This window comes from Salvia splendens, chromosome 19 (genome assembly GCF_004379255.2).
Source record: "Salvia splendens isolate huo1 chromosome 19, SspV2, whole genome shotgun sequence".
Taxonomy (NCBI): Eukaryota; Viridiplantae; Streptophyta; class Magnoliopsida; order Lamiales; family Lamiaceae; genus Salvia; species Salvia splendens.
In genome coordinates this window covers 8472296-8494178 of record NC_056050.1, presented here as the reverse complement: position 1 = coordinate 8494178, position 21883 = coordinate 8472296, and the positions used below count along the sequence as shown (strand labels likewise).

Here is a 21883-nt window from a genome sequence, read left to right as displayed (position 1 = left end):
ACAATCGTGGACATGGCTGAGGGGACAATTTGCATTGATTTTCATGGAGAGAAATTCACATTTGATATCAATGAGGCCATGGAAAAGCCTATCGATTCTGAAAATCTATGCTATGTTGATGTAATTGACCCCTTAGTCCAAGATTTTCTTGAGACTGAATTATTGTAGAAAAAACTCCCAGCTTTGGATGTGTATGGACAGGCTGATGTAGAAGCGGCTGCATGGTGCGATCTGATCCGTAGCCAAGGGTTGACTGATGAAGAGATCGAAGGAGCGATTAAGGAATTTTGTCAAAAATCAGAATTTATTGGAGCCGCAGGGGCTCAGCTACCAGCCAGAACAGAGGAACCTTCAGATGATGAGTTAGAAAAGGAGGGGGCTGCTGCAAGGGGCCTTCTACCCGCAGACACACTTCCCCCACAAGTTGAATTGAAGAAACTGCTAGCAACTCTGAAGTATGCTTTCTTAGGGGAGGAAAACTCATACCCAGTGATCATTAGCAGCAGCCTTGCGAAAGAGCAAGAGGCGAACCTACTGACTGTGCTGAGCAGGAACAAAAGAGCTATTGGATGGAGCCTTACATATTTGGTGGGAATAAGCCTTGATGTCTGTATGCATCACATCAGGCTGGAAGAAGGAGTGAAAGCACATCGAGACTCGCAAAGGAAGGTGAACCCTAACATGCGGGAGGAGATATTGAAGGAAATCTTGAAGTTGCTGTCGTTAGGAATTATCTATTCGGTGCCCGATAGCGAGTGGGTCAGCCCCATTCACATGGTTCCCAAGAAGTCATGGATCCAAGTTGTTCAAAATGAGAGGAATGAGCTGATACCAACAAGGCTAGTCACTGGTTGGCGGATGTGCATAGACTACCACAAACTGAACGCCGCAACCAGGAAAGACCACTTTCCCCTACCGTTCATCGATCAGATGTTGGAGCGACTGGCTGGGAAGAAATACTTTTGTTTTTTAGATGGGTACAACGGGTATTTTCAAATCTACGTAAACCCTGAAGACCAGGACAAAACCACCTTCACCTGCCCATTTGGAACTTACGCGTACAGACGCATGCCATTTGGTCTGTGCAACGCTCCGGGTACATTTCAGTGATGCATTATGAGCATATTTTCTGATCTGGTCGAGGAGTGTATAGAGATATTTATGGATGACTTTACAGTCTACGGAGACTCTTTCGGCTCATGCCTTCATCACTTGGACATAATTCTAAAGAGATGTCAAGCAAATAGCCTAGTCTTGAACTTTGAAAAAGCCTAGGACACGTGGTGTCAGAGAGAGGTATCCAGGTGGATCAAGCCAAAGTGAACGTCATTTCCAAACTACCCTTCCCTACTGACCAGAAGGAGATAAGGGGTTTTCTGGGACATGCTGGATTTTATCGACGATTTATTAAGGACTTCGCCAAAATTACCCAACCCCTTACCAGACTTCTTCAAAACGAGGTGGAGTTCAATTTTGATGAACAGTGCAAGGCTGCTTTCAACCTTCTCAAAGAAAAGCTGGTATCTGCACCAATTATCCGGGCTCCTGACTGAGACCATCCTTTCGAAGTGATGTGTGATGCCAGCAATTACGCAGTAGGAGCTGTTCTGGGTTAGAAAATAGAAGGAAAAAGGTATGTGATTTTCTATGCGTCTAAAACATTGAATCAGACCCAAAGGAATTATGACACCACTGAGAAGGAGATGTTGGCCGTGGTGTATTCGTTCGAGAAGTTTCGGCAGTACTTGTTGGGGTCCAAGATCATCGTCTATACTGACCATGCGGCCATTAAGTACCTGATTACCAAGAAAGAGTCAAAACCTCGCTTAATCCGATGGGTACTCCTGTTACAAGAGTTCGATTGGGAGGTGGAAGACAAGAAAGGGGTCGAGAATAAAGTCGCGGATCATTTGAGCAGGGTAGTGCAAGATGGGAGCAGCAATGAGGTACACGACCGATTTCCGGAGAAACACTTATGTGAAGTAATTTTTGCCGCTAGAAAAATTGATTGGGAGGAAGTGATGAAGCTTACTGGCCAGGATGTGACAGCGAAAGGGAAAGAAAAGGTAAGGCAGGAACCATGGTATGCGGACCTAGCCAACTACCTAGTTTCAGGAGAGCTTCCAGAAGTGCCAAACGTCACCAAGGCTCAAAGAATGGAGATCAAAAGTGAAGCAAAATACTACTTTTGGGACGACCCGTACCTTTGGAAAGTAGGAGCAGATCAAGTGATAAGAAGATGCGTTCCTGACTGGGAACAAAGGGACGTACTAATACATTGCCACTCCTTGGCATGTGGAGGACACTTCGGTCCCAAGAAAACAGCAAGGAAGATTTTGGACAGCGGATTTTATTGGCCAACCCTCCACAAGGACGCCTATGAATTCTGTAGAAGTTGTGAGCGTTGTCAACTGACCGGTGGGATATCTGCACGAGATGAAATACCACAAGTGCCGGTTATTGTGTGTGAGTTGTTTGACATATGGGGGATGGACTTCATGGGTCCTTTTCCTTCGTCTTATGGGAACTTGTATATCTTAGTCGCAGTTGACTACGTCTCTAAATGGGTAAAAGCAAAGGCCACAAGTACGTGTGAAGCGAAAGAGGTGGCCAAGTTCCTCAAGAGTAATATTTTCAGTCGGTTCGAAGTACCAAGGGCCATCATATCCGATCAAGGAACCCACTTCTGCAACCGCACTATCGAAGCCTTGATTAAGAAGTACGGTGTGCACCACATATTATCTAGTCCCTACCACCCACAAGCGAACGGTCAAGCGGAGATCTCTAACCGAGAGATAAAGAAGATTCTGGAAAAAACCGTCAATCCTTCTAGGAATGACTGGAGTGTGAGGTTAGAGGATGCTCTGTGGGCGTATCGGAGAGCCTACAAAACTCCCATAGGAATGTCCCCATACAAAATCATTTTTGGGAAGATGTGCCACTTACCAGTAGGGATCGAACATCGAGCATACTGGGCAGTACAACAAGTTAATATGGATGCTACAGCCTGTGAGGAGGAAAGGAAGCTGCAGCTACAGAAGTTAGAGGAACTTAGATTGGAGTCTTTTGACTCCGCCATGTGGTATAAAGAGAGAACTAAATTGTGGCACAACAGAAATCTAAGGACCAAAGACCTCCATGTTGGCCAGAAAGTACTACTCTTCCAGTCGAGATTGAAGCTAATGCTTGGGAAGCTCAAGTCGAAGTGGACAGGACCTTATGTCATAACCGCACTCCATTCTAATGGAGCAGTGGAGATTTCAGGGAGTCTTACTAACTCTGAACCTTTTATCGTAAATGGACACAGACTGAAGGTGTTTAGGGAGAATAGTGATGTGGGTGTAGTGGATGAGATCCCACTGCAACCACATACTAAGGTTGCATACTAACCGGAAGGAGATGGATTTGGAGTTCCACTGGGCTAGTCTCTTTTAGCGAAGTTTGCATATGCTGGCCAAGTAGAATTCCAAATTACCTAAAGTAAAACGTAAATATTGTAAATACGTGGTAGTTAATAAGTTAAGTCTTTGCATGCAAGTTAAAATTTAAATCCAAAAAATATTTTCGGACCTCAAATATTAAATTGGAGTACGTACTTACCACCAGAATGCCATTTTGGTGAAACTCCCAATTTTATTTAAGTGTCCTTTTTACTTTATTACTGATCTGGGAAATATAGGGGGGAAAATTATTAAGGGACGAAATTTGAATTGGGGATTGGTGCAGCTTTGCAGGAGGACAGTGACTGGGAGGGCGCGTGTGCAGAGAAAGGACAGACGATGTCCAATCAGGGGGAAACACTCCCAACCGTCTCCCACACGAATCAACACAAACCTGGAAACCGCCTATAGCCGGTTACAAACCCTCAACTTCCCATTCCACTCTCATAACCAAACCGTCTCTCTCCCTTCAACTCACAAATCCTCACCTGCAATTTCTCTCTTCTGAAAATTCCCACCATTCCTCCCAGAAATCATCAACCACCTTACCACCAGAAATCACCGACTCAAGCCATGGGAAAAAAGAAATGGGCAAAGAAACAAACCGGTGAGAAACCCCCTTCAATCCGTTGGGAAGAAATCCCAGAATTGCAACCACCAACGGAAGAACGGCCGCCGAACCCGCAACCAAAGGGGCCAATTCCTCAGGTTCCGGTGATGGTTTTTTTGGACGTAATGGCGGAGTTCCTCAGACAGCAGGACCCGAATAGAGACTGAGCGGCTGCGTTGGCGGGTTTTAGCTAAATCGGTGGCAAAGGGAGCGTGACCGGAGAAACCCCGGTAGTACCTGCATCAGAACCGATTGTGCAACCCACAGTACAACCACCCACTTCCATTCTGACTTCCTCAACAACTCCATCAGAAAGGGAATCTCCCTCGACGACCGCACCATCGAAACCCTCGAAACCCTCCCCGACTCGCCAAGAAACCGAACCAATGGATGTTGACCCCCTTTCTGCCTATTATGACTCTGACCCAGGGGAAGGTGAAGGGAAAAGGAGCGAGGAGCAGAAGAGCCAGGAGGGAGGAGATGAACCAGAGAGAACGCCGGCAACAGAGCCCATTCCTTAAGAAATGGCGAGGGAAGAGATAGATCTGAATGAAATGGCCAGAAAGCATGGCCTCATGACTGACCAAGAATTTGAGGCTCTTTTGGATGAGGTAAACCGGATGGAAGATGACACTGCCATGATGGCTGAGGGTCTGGACCTCGCATCAAGGGCAGTAGGAGATGGTGAAGAAGCCGGTGCAGGGAACGACTCAGAGGGCTTATCCAACCAGCCAGTAGACGAGGCGGAAGCAGGGCAGACCAGAGAAGATGAGCCAGAGTCAATGACTCCCCAGTCAGAAGCAGGGGAGAGTGATGCGCACATTGAGAAGGAGGAGACAGAAGCAAGAACAGAGGTACCAAGACCAGTGGCACCTCAAGTGTCAAAACCGAAACCAGTTAAAAGGAATTGGTGTTGAAGCGCGATCCAAGTGTAGAATGACCAAAGCCGAAGAGGGTATCGCAAAGATGCCTAGGGAAATGGGCATCTAGCAAGGCGAAGGCAAACACAGCAACAGATCCAGTGGAGGTTTTAAGTGAAGAGGACAGGGCTGCTCCTACAAAACCTGGGGAGGAGTCCTTACCAGTTACTAACCTGGAGGATGCTCTGACAGAAACCGAAGTGGTCTCACCAACGCCGAGTGACCAAGGAGAAAAGACTGTTGAGATGGCTTAGGGTCTGGACCTCGCATCTGTCAGTAGGTCACGATGAGCTAAGAGATGACAGTACCCATATCCGTGCGGAGACGCTTCCTACTGCCCAGGACAAGCCTTCAACACAAGCAGAGAAGAAATCGGAAGGAGAGGAAGACAGAGATGAGGACAGATACCAAAAAGAGAGAAAACAAAAGGGGAAAGCCCCTGTTAAAAAAGGCCAAGCAGCAAGAAGCAACTCACGGTCAACACCGGTGTCGTCATCACGGAACCAGACCAGAGAGCCCCACCGCGCCGAAGGGAGCCGAGCGACAGCGAATATACAGCCAATGAAGAGTCGGGATCCGACAGCGACATCTCCCTAGAGGATGAAGAGTATGGTGAACAACAGCTTCCACACAACCATCGAGAGCTAATACATCCTCTGGCGGAGAGATTGAAGTACCGGCGTTGGAGGGTGGAGCTCACCGACGAGCTAATTACGGACATGAAGGACGACAACAACAAGCAATTCAAGGGTGGGAAGGTACTTTATTTCCCTTCCCTTGATGAATTAAATGCCCGTGAGCCTTTCTTGTTGTATTTGCGTGCTTTGGGTTTTGATTGGCTGTTAGAGAACAATGATCCGAGTGTACCTATAAGGTTGGCGAAGGAGTTTTTCACTACCTTCAGATTTAGGGTCACCACGGACTTGGATGGAGAGTCCATAACCTTTAGGGTATTCGGTAGGGAAGTGAGCATGAGCTTGATTGAATGGACGGTCAGATTGGGGATGTGTAGTTTAGAGGAAGCCATAGGGCCGGAGTGGAGGAACAGGGAACGGGGAATTCCCCACAGGCACGTCGACTTTGAACCCTAGGAGGCATGGGAGGAATTAACTCACCCGGCTTCGGGGCAGTTTTCATATACTATATCCCGCTCCATTCACTTCAACAAACCGATCTTGCGTCTGGTATAACTCTACTTGGACTTCAACTTGTTGGGGCAGTCAAATTCAGCCTTTCGGAGATTGATGACAGAACTTTACCTCCTTTGGTGCGCCAAGAGCGGGAGGAAAGTACATCTGGGTTTCTGGACAGCTTATCAGTGTCATCTCATTGCCACCCATCCCGCGAGAAATCTCTCCCTCTGCCTTATCCTGGGAGCATTCGTAAGGAACAACATCACTATCTCGCAGGCAGAAGGCTTATCTCCCCTAATCATGGTGGACCCTCCTGGCCCATTTGATAAGCACTTTTTTGTCCGCATGAACATTGTCTATATCAGGGAAGGTGCCTCGCGTTTTTACGCGATGGGTGAGGAGGTTATCCCGGCTGGAAGAGTTGCAGCAAGCCAGAGCACGCAAGCTCAAGCGCAGAGGCAGGAGAATTTGGAGAGGGCAGTGGCAGAGCTAGCAGAGGAGAACCGGCAAGCCAGGGCGGAGTTGACTCGCCTGACAAATGTGATGAAAAAATTTCGAAGGAGTTGGAGAAAGGAAAGACAGTTAAAGGAATGGGAACAAGCGGCCATGGGGGCCAGAATGATGAACCACATGGAACTGAGAGAGAGGTAGAAGAATCAAAGGAGGAAGGTGCCGATGAACCGGCCGAATCTGAGGAGAATCAATCTGAATCCGAGGAAGAGGAACTAGAAGAACCACCTGCACCCAGCCTGCCCCGCGGAAGAGCAGAAGGAATATGTGACCTCCCCACTCACCAGTTAGTTTTTCTTTATTTTTTTTTCAGTTTTAGTTTTATTTGTTGTTTTGTTGTTTTAGGTAGAGTACTTCTGTGTAGTATATGTGTTGCAAACCCCATTCACAACACTTAGACTATGCAAAAGTCTAAGTGTGAGAAGTACAAGGTTTGAGATTTTGGCGCATGCATGTGTGTTTATTTTCTTGTCGTATGCATGTTAACTCATACTTAGCCTCTTGCATAGCCTAAGTGTGAGGAGTTTGTGTATATACGTTTTTGTGTTTGTTTGACTCTGTTTAGGTTTTCAACCCTCCCACTTAGTCTATTGCATAGTCTAAGTGTGAGAAGTTTAGCCTAAGTATATTTTGTTCTTGTTTTGTTCTTGTGTCTGTATGTCAGCCATACCAGCCATTCCAATTTTCCACTTCACAGCCGTATCCGAGGGCAGACACTTGTGAAGTGGGAGGGGGGATACAATGGCCAGTATGACATGTATATATGTGTGATCTGTGTTAACTGAACGTGTCAGTGTTTGTCTAGGTCAAGTTTTTTTATATATACGTGTTGATTAGGCTTAAAACTCAACTGCCTCGAACTGACGGTGAGGGGAATTGAGAGAGATAAGGCAAGCTGGACAATGGAAACCACCCCCTTAGTATCTCCTAGTCAGTATAGATGATGCAAGTATGAGAGAAATACCCATCCTTAGAGCCAGATGCAAAAACCCTCTTAAATGGTGAGTTATAAGCCTAAGTGGAACCACTTTCCACCAAATTAGAAAAGAAAAGAGTGGCTGCCGCATGATGCCTAGGGTAAGGTGACCGCGTGTATCAAGTCCTGAAGGCAGTAGGAAACCCCCATTCAAAAATTAAAAAAAAAACCATTAGAACCCCTCTTTCTAGCCAATTCTATACCCAGATATAACTCACTAGCCACTGGGACTGTGTGTGTGCGAGGCATAAGGCAAGAAGGCAATTGGACAGGAGGACGTACAAAGAATGCCAACTAGAGACAGAAATTGAGAGAAAATGAGAAAATCGACCAGGAAAATCCCAGGTCAAAAAAATGAAAAGGAATAAGGGTGGCGAAGCCACATAAAAAAATGTTGAAGAAAATGGTCGAAAACACTTGACCACAAAAAGAATGAAGAATGAATAAGGGTGGCGAAGCCACAAGGAAGCTACTGACCAGTTGGAGCCCAATATCAGGAAACGTCCAGCCAAAAAGAAGTAACAGCCAAGAGCCCAAATGCACACAGTTCCCCCACATCGAAATAAAGTAGCAATTTTTAAACATTAGAGCCTTAGGAACATCTACCTCATTAGGGGTGTGCATTCGGGTTTCAGTTTGGTTTTTTGTCAAAACCGAATCAAAACCGAAAAACTGAATTTAGTTCAAAATCCAAACCGAACCGAACCCGAAAAACCAAAAAACTGAAACCGAAAAACCGAACTTAAAAAACCGAAAAACCCGAACAAAACCGAAAAAACTGAAAAACCTGAAAAAAATAAATATAATATAAATATATATTTATATATGTGTATTTTATTTGATTTTATATATACTAATAGAATATTTATATATAATATAAAATTAATAATACATATAATATATACTCCCTCCGTCCCGGGCTACTCGCTCATTTCCTTTTCGGCTCGGAGATTAAGAAATGAGTGTATAGGAAAGTAAAAAATGACGGCTGTAGGTGAAATTTTTTACTAAAAATGGAAAGAGTGCAAGTAACTTGGGACGCCCAAAAAGGAAATAAGTGCGAGTAGTGCGGGACGGAGGGAATATTATATAGTAGAATATATTAAAAGAATATATATATTATATAATATAGTATATTAAATTAATAGAATATATATAATTCGGTTTTTCGGTTTTTTTTTCGCCCGAACCGAACCGAACCGAAAAATTGAATTTTTTTTATTTTTAAAACCGAACCGAACCGAAGAACCGAAAAAACCGAACCGAATTTCCAAATTTTGGTTTGGTTCGGTTCGGATATTTGGTTTCTGGTTTTTTTGCTCACCCCTATACCTCATACTCTACAAACCAATAGCCCTGTTACAAGCCTTTAAGCCCTTCAGGAGCCGCACGTGAGATCTGAATATAAAGCATTTGTGGTTTAGCATTATGAGAGAATACAGTCCTAACATCCCCGGTGAGGAATGAGTGACTGAGCGAATCTGGTGTTTGGCCGAGAGTTTGGGTGATCTTGACGAGCTGATATACTGACTGGGAAGGAAAAGGGGGCGGCAGAAGTTCAAGGCTGTCTAAGCCGGATTGCACCTGACCCCATGGGGAGGGATGGTTGAAAATGTAGCCCGATCAATGTGTTATATGTGATTGTCCGTCGCTTATGTTTTTTTTACTTGCGTCAAAGTTTAGAGTCTAGTTTAGGATAGAGTCGGTCAGGGGTGTAACCAGGCTAGAATTCGACTTATTTCTTTGTGTTTGTTCTTCACGCTTGAGGACAAGCATGTGGTAAGTGTGAGCATTTTGATAAGTCGCATTCTAGGCCTTGGTTACTGGTCAGTATAACGTGCTTAATTGGATTACATCTGCAAAACAGTTGCTAAAGTGTGCAGGGAAAGGGTTCTAGTCAGTATGAAAAGGTTCGGACAACTCAAGTGAAAAAGAGCGCCAGAAGGGTGCAATACTGACTAGGATGCATGCCAAAAAAAGGCTCGAGATGGAGAAGAAGGATTGCTGGGAAGGATCAACCACAAACAAGGGCAAAAGTGTCATTTCACGAAGAGAGTCTAGCCTAAAAATCAAGGGAATGCCTCCCTATAAAAGGAAGCCACTTGGAGAGAGAGGGGAGGGACATTCACACTTAGTTAGAATATTTTCTCTCGGTAGATCAGTTTCCTTCAGCATTGTCCTACATCTTCTCATTCCTCGCCACAGCCATGATCACCTGAAGTTCCATCAGTTCGCCGGAGATTCATCTTCCATCGTTCCAGCCAGTCTATCTAGTAGTCATAGCAGTTTCATCGCCCGGAGTGGCAAAATAATCTTTATTCGCTTTCTTAGTTAACCTTTACTTGTTTTCTTACGTTGGATCTGTTGCAATATGATACTTGTTAGCTTTTGAAGTATTTCGTTTAGATCCAAACGTTTTCTGCAATGAAGTTGTTTTTATGCATCTCTTTCTGTTCGAATCTGTTTCATTCTGCCTAGGTAGCCTAGATCTAGTTGTTGTAGTAATTTCTAAGTGTTGGAAGCATGATTTCATTTGGAGTTGTTCGATCTGTGATTGTTAGTTCAGTAGCTATTTAGATTTATTTTCCCGAAGTGTCATAGTGTGAAATCCGAGTTTATGTTATTCTACCACATTGCATGTCGTCCAGTATGAGTAGTTACGGATTTCGCTAGTTAAATTTTTTAATTTTAGTGAGTTAATTTGTGGATCTGAATTGTGGAGTTGTTAATCTGTAATTTCATCTATGGAATCTGAGTTTGTTTGATTTTGTTCATGCATCCTACTGATCAGGATAGAAACCCCAGCTAAGCCTGAACCTAGCTATCAAAGAAATTCCTCAACCCACTTCTACTAATTAGTTTAGTGGTGGTAAGGGTCGAATCCCACAGAGATGATGCGTTTTGGTAATTGTGGTGATATTCTGGAAGGGTTTGGTTAGCTACCACGTTTAGGCTGAGACCTAGACGGGAATTAAAGGGTGTACTCTACTGACTGGGTGGCGTGAAAGTGAACGACATATGGTTGTGTACGTGAGAGTGGGGGACAAGGTGTTTCAGGGCCATGTTGAAAGTAGATAGTTACTATAAAAGGATAACGGAATATCAGAGAATAAGAGGTAGTTAGGAGTCTGCACTGTCAGGTTTATAGGGTACCAACATAAAAGCAAAGGACAAAAGAAAAAAGTAACTAAAAAGCAAAGTGGTCCCAAACTTGGATGTGGATGATGTCTTCTTCAACAAGCATGAACAAAATCAAACAAACTCAGATTCCATAGATGAAATTACAGATTAACAACTCCACAATTCAGATCCACAAATTAACTCACTAAAATTAAAAAATTTAACTAGCGAAATCCGTAACTACTCATAACTACCTAACTACCTCTTATTCTCTGATATTCCGTTAGCCTTTTATAGTAACTATCTACTTTCAACATGGCCCTGAAACACCTTGTCCCCCACTCTCACGTACACAACCACATGTCGTTCACTTTCACGCCACCCAGTCAGTAGAGTACACCCTTTAATTCCCGTCTAGGTCTCAGCCTAAACGTGGTAGCTAACCAAACCCTTCCAGAATATCACCACAATTACCAAAACGCATCATCTCTGTGGGATTCGACCCTTACCACCACTAAACTAATCAGTAGAAGTGGGTTGAGGAATTTCTTTGATAGCCAGGTTCAGGCTTAGCTGGGGTTTCTATCCTGATCAGTAGGATGCATCCTTGCTTTACACGACACCTGAAAGTGAAGTTTTATCAACGCTCAAAATACTAAACTAGATAAGCTAATAATATCGCCGGATCCGCCCAACACTCTTCTCGGTCATTACTACTCAACTTGCACATATTTAAAATATATGCAGGACCGAGTACTAGGTAATCAGTGAACACACGCTAAAAATAATTGTAACGGAATGCTAAATTAGTTCGACTGTGCAATCTAAGTTCTTTCTAGAGTATATCTGAACAACTAGTGCTTGGAAGGTGACCACCTGGCACGACCGACCCACTCGATGATTCGTGGCCCTGGTATTCACTAACCCAAGTAGGGAAGTTAGTCTGTCGGGACCCGGATTTATATAATGCATATATATGAACTAGGCATAGTAGGGAAGCTTTTCTTGCTAGCCAATACTATAAACTGAGCATAGTAAGGAAGCTCTCCTTACTAGCCAATACAGACATGTATTTTCTAAGGGCTTATTCTGTTTGTCCAATAGTTTCAGATGTAGATAAGGGGTGAGCCAGATAAAAAAGTCACAAATTGGATGTTGGGCTATTCGATACAGCTGTTTGGTCTGCACTATATGAAGCACAAGTGATATATATCATTTGTTTGGTTTGCCGTAAATCAAATACCACAATATATGTTTTGTCCTTATTACCCTCAATGATGTACATAAATTATAACCCTGTACCCAACCCTTAATACTGCTGCAAGGACCTCATGAACGTAGAATGAAACTATGTTCCCTGATCGCCAATGATCAAATCGAACCATACGTTTTTTCTTGTGATGTGCTATGACACCTAGAAAAATGGCGACTTGCTCTTCTATCCCTACGAACCTCCGGACGCATAACATTCCCAACTCTGTAAACAATGAGCACAACCTTGCAAACGTATTCCGATCCATCTTACAATTAACTAGACTATCTGTGTCAGGATACATAATCGCACCACCGTGTGTGTCCACATTATGTCCTCAACCATTTGCCTGACATAAGCTTTTTTGCTTCTTATGTTTCGTCATCTGTGAATTCTCTAAATCACAAATCTGTGAATAAAAATAACAACTAAGTTTCAATTTCAACTAATATTTCATTATTCAAATAAAGGAAGCTTACTTTCAATTCAACTAATCTTTCATTATTCAAATAAAAATTACAAATCTGTGAATTCTCTAGATCACAAATTGCACGATGCAACATCAATATTAAGTTAATTCACACAACATAATGAACAGATTATAGTATATTTCTCATACTATATTTGGGAATCGATTGGATTCAAAATTACAAATTCAATTAATCAAGTGGATGGGAAAAAATTAATCAATTCACTATTGCAGTGGAAAACCCTAGGACCGATCTACTCAACTAAACACAGAACGACCCAGATTAGAAAGTCAGATTCCGTGGGTTTTTTAGACTCCGAAAAAATTAATAATTTCTATTGAAATGAATCGGTAGGAGGATTCACGCACTGTGAAAATTTCAAAAATAGCAAACAAATTTCAATGCAAGCAAAACAAAGAACAGACTCACCTCAGTTCGTTGCGGGGGGAGTGTCGGCAGAGTTGCACAGATTTCTTCAAAGTGTGTGTGGTGGTTTGGGAATGAATTTTACAATTCCCCCAATTTCTACACATTTTGGGAGAAATTAAGGGGTATTTTAGACACTTCAAATTATATTATTGGTTGGGAGTCAAAACCCTAATACGTATCGTAGTGCTCCACCCCGATACACTAACGGCATAATATGGCCAAAAAGCAACGGGCCAAAGCCCATTTGTAGGGTTGTGCATTAATGGTATATGCGAAACAGAACACGTGATATGCACAGATAAATAATTTAAATGACCTCTATATGACAAACAGAACACGTCCTAAAGAAAAAGAACATGGCAAGATTAATATTTTTCTAAAATATTGCACTAAGAATATCATACTAGAAAATTTATCTCAAGATTTGAACAATAGAAAGCCCACCTAGTAAACTTTCAAAAATTTCAACAAAAGCTTCTCGGATTGGGGTATAGCCAGCCGTATTTCAACAAAAGCTTCTCGGATTTGGGTATAGCCAGCCGTATAGCTTTTATTACGTTCGGCCTTTCAAAGAAAAGAAAATAAGTCGTTGCTAAAATTATTTCTTAGTAAAAGATGCAACGCATCTATCTTACTAGGGTGCATTCTCCTCATGAATCACACTTACTGCTCTAACAAATTTGTCGTGCTAGCTAAATAAAGAGGTTTGAAAAGTACTCCTATATATGTAGACGTCAACACGGTCCCGGAACCGGCGGTTCACGGTTCGGAACCGCCGGTTCCGGTTCAATAAATTGATGAACCTGAACCGGCCCGGCCAAGGTGCGGCGGTTCCGGTTCGTGAACCGTGGAACCGCCTGTGATTGGCCGGTTCCGGGCCGGTTCGGCGGTTCGTTTTGATTTTTTTTTTCATTATAAATATGTAATTCAAGTAAAAAATGTAAATATATTTGCATAAATAAAATTAGAATAAAGCAATTTTAGAGATACAAATTACAAATACAATTTTATTGATACAAATTACAACTTCAAAATTACAAATTACAACGGTAAAATTGCAAATTACAACTTTAAAATTACAAATTACAACTTAAAATTTACAAATTACAACTTAAAATTACAAATTACAACTTCAAAATTACAAATTACAACTTATTACTTAACATTACAAATTACAACTTTAAAATTACAAATTACAACAATTACAAATCGAAAAATTTAAATACAAGTTACTTACAACAATTACAAGTTACTTACAACAATTACAAATCGAAAAATTTAAATATAAGTTACAACAATTACAAGTTACAACAATTACAAATTTACAACTTACAAGTGTTGACAAAAAAGACTTAGAAGATCATTAAAAGATATTCCTCATTTGATAAGTATCTTATTGGTGAAAAAGTGGGTAATGGGTATCTTTGGGGCAGATGGTACTGGAACACAAATTTATATATGGAATCTGGATGAATGAGAATCAGATTATAGTTTAAAATGGGAAGCTGGGTTCATTGGCGGGAGTTCGTTTCATCGTCAGACTCGGATGAATATACCACCCTGATGGCCTGATGAAACGAACTCCCGCCAGTGAACCCAGCTTCCCATTTTAAACTATAATCTGATCCCCATTCATCCAGATTCCATATATAAATTTGTGTTCCAGTACCATCTGCCCCAAAGATACCCATTACCCACTTTTTCACCAATAAGATACTTATCAAATGAGGAATATCATTTAATGATCTTCTAAGTCTTTTTTGTCAACACTTGTAAGTTGTAAATTTGTAATTGTTGTAAGTAACTTGTAATTGTTGTAAGTAACTTGTATTTAAATTTTTCGATTTGTAATTGTTGTAATTTGTAATGTTAAGTAATAAGTTGTAATTTGCAATTTTGAAGTTGTAATTTGTAATTTTAAGTTGTAATTTGTAAATTTTAAGTTGTAATTTGTAATTTTAAAGTTGTAATTTGCAATTTTACCGTTGTAATTTGCAATTTTACCGTTGCCCCGATCACCACCACGACAAGATGAAGACATGAAATTATGGAAATTGGAAGTAGAGAATAGAGAGTAGTGTTTATGTGAATATGATAACGTGAACAAGAACAACGTGAGTAAATTATGAGCGCAAATAACGTAAACAACTTGAGAGAATGATGATGGAGAATAGAGAAATTGAGATTGAGAGAGAAATTCTTATCAACACAAGAATGGGATAAGTAGAAAATGAAGAGGAGGGGGTATTTATAGGGGAAAAATGTGATTAAAAAAAAAGAAAAAATTTCAAATTTCAAATTTCAAAATTTTGAAATCCGGCGGAACCGCCGGTTTACTCCTTGAACCGCCGGTTTTTGGTCAGAAACCGCCGGTTTCGTCAACGGTTTTCTGACGAAAACCGGCGGTTTCTGACCCGGTTTCTGAAAAGGCTACGTATAGGCCGGTGGTAGCCTGAAAAGGTGTCGGAACCGGTGAACCGGCGGTTCGGAACCGCCGGTTACGGTTCGCAAATTTCTTGAACCTGAACCGGCCCGTCGGAACCTCCGGTTCCGGTCACGGTTCGAACCGCCGCCGACGGTTCCGGTTCGGAACCGCCGGTGACGGTTCCGGGCCGGTTCAGCCGGGCCGGTTCGGTTTGGTGATGTCTATATATATGGATCATCAAATCATCGGGAGTTACTTTCTTGGAATAATTAAATATGAAATTATCCTAATTAATTCGTAGAGCTCTCTCTAATTATGCTAAAATTCAATTACTTATAACAGATGAGGCACACCGCACACCTAAGTGTATGACATCAAAATTCAAGCCCATGCCACCATTAAATTTCGCCCGACACATTTTATTTTTCATTTTAGGGCCCCTTGCTTGCGAAAAGGGTTTACTTTGCCGAGGCCCGATCCCTCTTCCGCCCATTACTAATATTGCCTCAGTCCCAAACTAGTCGATGCATTTCTTTCACACGTGATTTTTAAAAATTGATATTTAAAGGTTAAGTAAAAAAAAGTGAAAAGAGAAAAAAGTACAAAATAAAAAGAGATAATAAACGAAGATTGAGTATAAAGCTTTTGCCCAAAAAATAATGTAGTAAGTAGTTTGGGACAACCCAATAAAATGGAGCAAGTAACTTGGACAGAAGAAGTACAAACACTCCCAAAATGCATGTATACAGGCAAAAAGTAAAATCCGTGATTCATTTAATGTTTTGGAGAGAGAATTGTGATCAATAGTTATATACTCCCTTCGTCCACGAAAATTGGTCCCAAGTTGACCGGGCACGGGTTTTAAGGAGTTGTGTTGACTTTGTATTAAATGAAGGAGTGTAGTGGAGTGTGGGTCCCATGGATGCTTTTTTATATTGTTGTTGAAATGAGGTGTGATTAAATAAATAAAATGATTAAATAATTTAGGTGTTTAAATAATTAATTCAACATGAATTTGGTAAAATAATTAATCTGATTAATTAACAATCACATTACACATGTAAAGTGATTAAAAAATTCTGTAAGTAAAAGGTGTATTTCGAAAATAATGTGGTGACTGAAGTAATGTGATTAATTACAGTTGTGATTACTTACATTTGTGAGTAATTAATGTAGCGATTAAATGGAGTAATTAACGTGGTTAACTAATTAGTGTGAGTAATTACTGTTGTGATTAATTAATGAATGTACTTAATGTGGTTAACAAATCTATGATTGATTAACAACGCATGAAAAATTATTGGGGATATCACTTTGCAAATGTGTCCATTGCAGTGACAATTCATCAAAAACACACAAATATGGATCACATACATACAACCATGTCTCTGCATTACAAAATGATAGGGCTAGCACCCTATTCCATACATGTTGAGAGGCCATACCTCAACTACATACTCCAAAGAGGGAAAACATTCAAACTAATGGAGGGAACACAATTAACAACACACAAAAATGGAGGGAAATTCAAGCTAAACATAGCTATAAGAAGACTACTACAACTACAACTTCAGATTTTTAGAACTAGTGCCCTCAGAAAAATTTCATCACTGGGCTATGGAGGAGGTGCCTGCTAGAATAGCCTCACGCATAATACCAACCAGCAAAAAAAATCTGCTAGCACAGACACTGCTGCAATGGAGTAAGGCAGGAGAAGTACCACATGGAGCTATTCAAAAGGCAGCAACACAGTTTGGTGTTAGCAGGAAGACAACCCAGAGAATTTGGGCAGAAGCAAAACTCCAAATTCAGTGTGGAGCACCTGTCAACATAAGAGGCAGAATTAAGGGATATGAGCACAAAGACAAATTCCAGCTTGATGTTGCAAAGGTAAGAGAACTGTCAGTACTTGAGAGATCTAATATCCGTAAGATTGCTTATAAACTTGAAGTAAGCAAGAGCACAGTTGCTAGGTTTGTGAAAGAACACCAACTAAGGCCTCACACAAATGCCATAAAGCCTATACTTACTGCTTCAAACAAAGTTGCCAGAATGAGATGGAGTCTAAGCCATATTCAACCACTCATAGCCAAGGAATGCTAAAATATCACCCAATGCACAATGTGGTGCACATAGATGAAAAATGGTTTTACATGACTAAGACTTCAGAAAGGTACTACCTGCTGCCAGGTGAAACAGAGCCATACAGAGCATGTAAGTCAAAGAGGTTCATCACAAAGGTTATGTTCATGTGTGCTGTGTGTAGGCCACAGTTTGCAGAAAATGGAGAAGTCATTTTTTATGGAAAAATAGGAATATTTCCATTCACAATTATGGAGCCAGCAAAGAGGAAGTCCAAGAACAGACCAGCAGGCACTATGGAGACAAAACCAATTCACTCAGTTAACAAGGAAGTGATGAGAGCATGCCTACTTCATAAGGTACACTTTCTGAACTTGCTTAAATATACAATCACATATTAACAGATCATCACATGTGTAGATCATACCAGCAATCAAGGCAAAATGGCCAGACAATATGAGCAAGGAGATTTTCATTCAACAAGACAATGCCAAGCCTCATATAAACCACAATGATGTTGAGTTTCAGGCTGTTGCCTCCACAGATGGGTTCAACTTTCACATCAGGTGCCAACCACCACAATCCCCAGATTGCAATGTGTAGGATTTGGGATATTTTAGAGCAATCCAGTCTCTACAGGATGATAAGGTGGCTAAGGGAGTTGATGAGTTGTTGAGGAATGTGTATAGTTCCTTTGATGAACTTAGCCCATACACACTCAATAATGTTTTCCTCACTCTTCAAGCATGTCTAACTGAGATTCTTAAGGTGCAAGGATGCAATGGATACAAGACTCCACACATGAATAAAGAGAGGTTAACAAGGATGGGGTCACTGCCACAAGCATTAGAAGTTGAAGAAGGAGTTGTTAAGGCTACTTTGGCATATCTACAACAGCCGGAGCATGATGTGAGTACAAATTATGACAACTCAGGTGTGACAGAAGCTGTGGGCTTCTAGTTAATCATGTAGGTATCACACTTTTTGTCAGTTGGTTGAGTAAGCCTCAGATTTAGGTGTGGCTTATGCTATTCAACTGTTTTTGGCATTTTGTAAAGCCTCCAAACCAATTTAGGGGTGGCTTCTAAAATCCTAATCCCTCAGAAATCTTTCATCATAGGGCAGCCTCCTAACCTGTATAGGGGTGGCTTCAAAGGGTCCCTATAACACTCATCAGCCTCCTAACCATGTACAGGGGTGGCTTGTAATGTGCAGGTGTGGTTATCATGAATTTGTATGGTTTTTTAAGCTTAATCCCTCAGATAACATGTGTAAATCATGGACAAATAAGCCTCCTAACCATAGTACTGGGGTGGCTTATTAATAAGAACAACTCAGATAAGTAACACAAAAAAATCATCACAGGGACATTTTAAGCATCAGCAAATCATACATCATCATAACACATCAGACACAAAAAACAGCCACACAAGCAGCAAAACCATGCACAAAGTTTCAGTATGCCCAATACAAGCAGCAAAACCATTCATCACAATCACTACAACAGCATCCAACCCCACAGCCTCTAGTGCAAACATTAACCATAGCATCCAACCCCACAGCCTCCAATATAAAGACAATGCCCAGCCTCCATACCCACATCCTCCAAACCCATCAACACCCCCAACATCCAGCCTCCAAACCCATCTGAACCCCAGCCTCCGAACCCATCAACACCCCCAACATCCAGCCTCCAAACCCATGTGTAACCCAGTATCCAAACCCCTCTAAACACCCAGCCTCCAAACCCTAAATCCATCCCAACCCCAGTCTCCAACCCATCGGCCATACCCACATCATCCAAACACAAATCATGGGCCGAAATATAGGAATTTGAGGGACAACATACTTAGATTAGATCCAAAAACCTAGGAAGCAAGATCGCAAACATTTCTCTCTCAACGGCCGAATACACGATGGGGGAAACTTGAGGTTATTTGTCAGAGTTGGATGGGGGTGGTGGACCGTAGTAGGGGGTGGCTAGGGGGGATGGACCGTAGTAGGGGGTGGCTGGGGGGTGGATCGTAGTATGGGGTGGCTGGGGGAGGTGGACCGGGGTAGGGGGAGGCTTGGGGGGGTCGACCGTAGCAGGGGTTGGGTGGGGGAAGGTTCTCCGATTCCGTTTCGGGAACAACGGTGTCGGTATAGGAGTAGGAGCGATAGGGGGCGACAATGGGGGGGTATGAAGGCCACAGATGCTCTGGCGTGTCTGGGACGACGAGGTCGTCCAGCTCGTCGGCCGACAAACCAGCCCAGGAGTCGGGATCTCCAGCCCCATCACCATAATTAGGGTTTTCGTGAGACATTTGGACGGAGGGGAAGTTGAATGAAAATTAGGGTTTTCGATTAGGGGATGTCGAAGATTTAAATGATGGAGGCGATGGAGGGTGGTTGTGAAGCATTGAAGAAGGAGGTGGTGGGTGGTTGTGAATTGATGAAGGAGGCGGTGGGGGTGGTTGTACATTGATGAAGGAGGCAGTGGGGGTGATTGTGTACAGTGAAGGGAGGGGTAGAGTAATGAGGGAGAGGAAAGGGTGGAATGCAAAATGCATTCACCCGATTGTGAGGGATGGAGGGCCAAAATGCAAATAACAATAATGTGAAGGAGTAAATAGATATGTCCATTTTTAGTAAGTTTGAAGTGGGACAAATTTTCAGGGACGGACTGAAATGGTAATTTGGGACAAATTTTCAGGGACGGAGGGAGTATTTTTTTTGGCTGGAGAGCTTCATTAATCACGGATTGAGGAAGTTTGATTATTGTGTTGAATAATGAGAGAGGATAGAGAGAAATGCTTACCGAGATCGAACTAGAGAAAGAATTAAAGTTCATACAAAAAATAATATTTTGACAAAGTTCGTGGATCGATAAAAATGTTCTCACAATATTTTAATGAAAAAGATAATAAATAGACAGAATTGCCATTTATGCTGTCGAGGGTATTTTTATAAAAAAAAAGTTAGAAACGGTAAAAAAATAACTCAAATAATAATAAATCAAAATTTATAAATATTAAAAGATATTTTCAAATATTATAAAACAAAATTGATACTCACCCACAAAATTGACATGCAAAAAAAATATGTTCCCTGAAAAGAAAAATACTCATATAATTAATTTGTGCTTAGATAATTTCACCTCTAAATCCCGAGAAAATCGGATTTCTAGGCTATTTGGCCTTTAAAATTACGTAAATGTACCAATTTTGTTATCAATTCCATTTATGGGAAAAACGCCTACGAGAATGGCGTGTTTATAAATGAAAACGCCAGTGATATTAGCGTGTCTATACGCAAACACGCCAACACAGTTGGCGTTTTACAATGGCACCGTATTTTGCTCGTATTATTAACCAAAATACTTAAATTTAAACACGCTAACTTTTTTGGCGTGTTTGACAGTAAAGACGCCAATCTTGATGGCGTGTTTAAGTAATAAAACGCCAAGATCATTGGCGTGTTTAACATAAAAAACGCCAACCTGGTCGGCGTTTTCCGGTTGAACCATATATCACAGATCTCCCCCAAAATCGCAGACCCTAGTCACATTCCCTCCCCAAAACGCGAAAAACCTTCCCAAAGCTGAAAAACGCGAAAACGCTTGCCTTGGTCGGGTCAACCCGGTGGTGGATTGAAGCGTGTAGATTTCGATTTTGGCTCATTTCTTCCAAATATTAGTACTCGCAATCGGTTAGTATATCTAATTTTTAACTCATTCTTCCAAACATTAGTCTACCAATATTTGATGGATTATTATGATAGTATATATTGTAGTGTAATTTATATAATTATTTGATGGATTGTTATAGTATTATAAATTGTATTGTAATTAATAGAAATATTTTGACCAATTGTTATGGTATTATATGTTGTAGTATATCTAATTTTTTACCCATATTTGATAGGTTGTTATGATAGTATATATTATAGTGTACTGTAAAGAAATATTTTTGACCAATATTTGTTTTTGACATTAATGCAGATAGTATGACGTGGTGTGTCCATTTATATTGGGGTGGAAATATAATTCCCGGAACAGTTATTTCATATGATCCTCCTTTTGCAAAAGGATTGATTATGTTGGATGAAAGTATTTCCTACGATAAGCTTGTGGAAACAATTTGTGAAAGAATGGGGATAAACAGATTTGAAAACAAACTTCAAATAGTATGGAAACGTCATATATTCTATGGATCTTCAATCACGTATTTAGGTATTTTACTAGAAGAAGTATACATGCCACTAATGTTTAGTGAGAGTATGACTACAGGAGGTCAAATTGAATTGTATGTTGAGTATTCGTCAATTACTCAACAACATAGTCATCATCTCATGAGTAATGATGTTGGTACGTCTACGAGAGGCCGAGAACCATATTTCGCTGCAACACAAGATTTTGATGTTGGTACGTCTACGAGAGGCCAAGAACCATGCTTCGATACAACACAAGATTTTGATATTGGAGGCGTGCATTTAGGGGACAGTGACAACCCAGCTGTGGTTGAGGACATAATTG

At 41.4% G+C, this 21883-nt stretch overlaps 1 protein-coding gene across 1 annotated transcript; it reads left to right on the top strand.

Annotated features, from left to right (window-relative positions):
* Positions 1–16902: 16902 nt before the first annotated feature.
* Positions 16903–18327, top strand: LOC121778977. The gene is made up of 5 exons (XM_042176344.1): positions 16903–17258; positions 17330–17458; positions 17552–17726; positions 17788–17933; positions 17988–18327. The coding sequence occupies exons 1-5, from the start codon at positions 16903–16905 to the stop codon at positions 18325–18327; spliced, it is 1146 nt and encodes a 381-aa protein (XP_042032278.1).
* The last annotated feature ends 3556 nt before the right edge of the window (positions 18328–21883 follow it).

What these genes read in the sequence shown, in the direction of transcription:
- LOC121778977 (XM_042176344.1), top strand. Translation starts at nt 16,903, where the DNA reads ATGGAGGAGGTGCCTGCTAGAATAGCCTCACGCATAATACCAACCAGC. An exon ending in AGCAAGAGCACAGTTGCTAG is followed by an intron (nt 17,259 to 17,329) that starts GTTTGTGAAAGA and finishes CTTCAAACAAAG; the next exon opens with TTGCCAGAATGAGATGGAGT. An exon ending in GGGTTCAACTTTCACATCAG is followed by an intron (nt 17,934 to 17,987) that starts GTGCCAACCACC and finishes GGGATATTTTAG; the next exon opens with AGCAATCCAGTCTCTACAGG.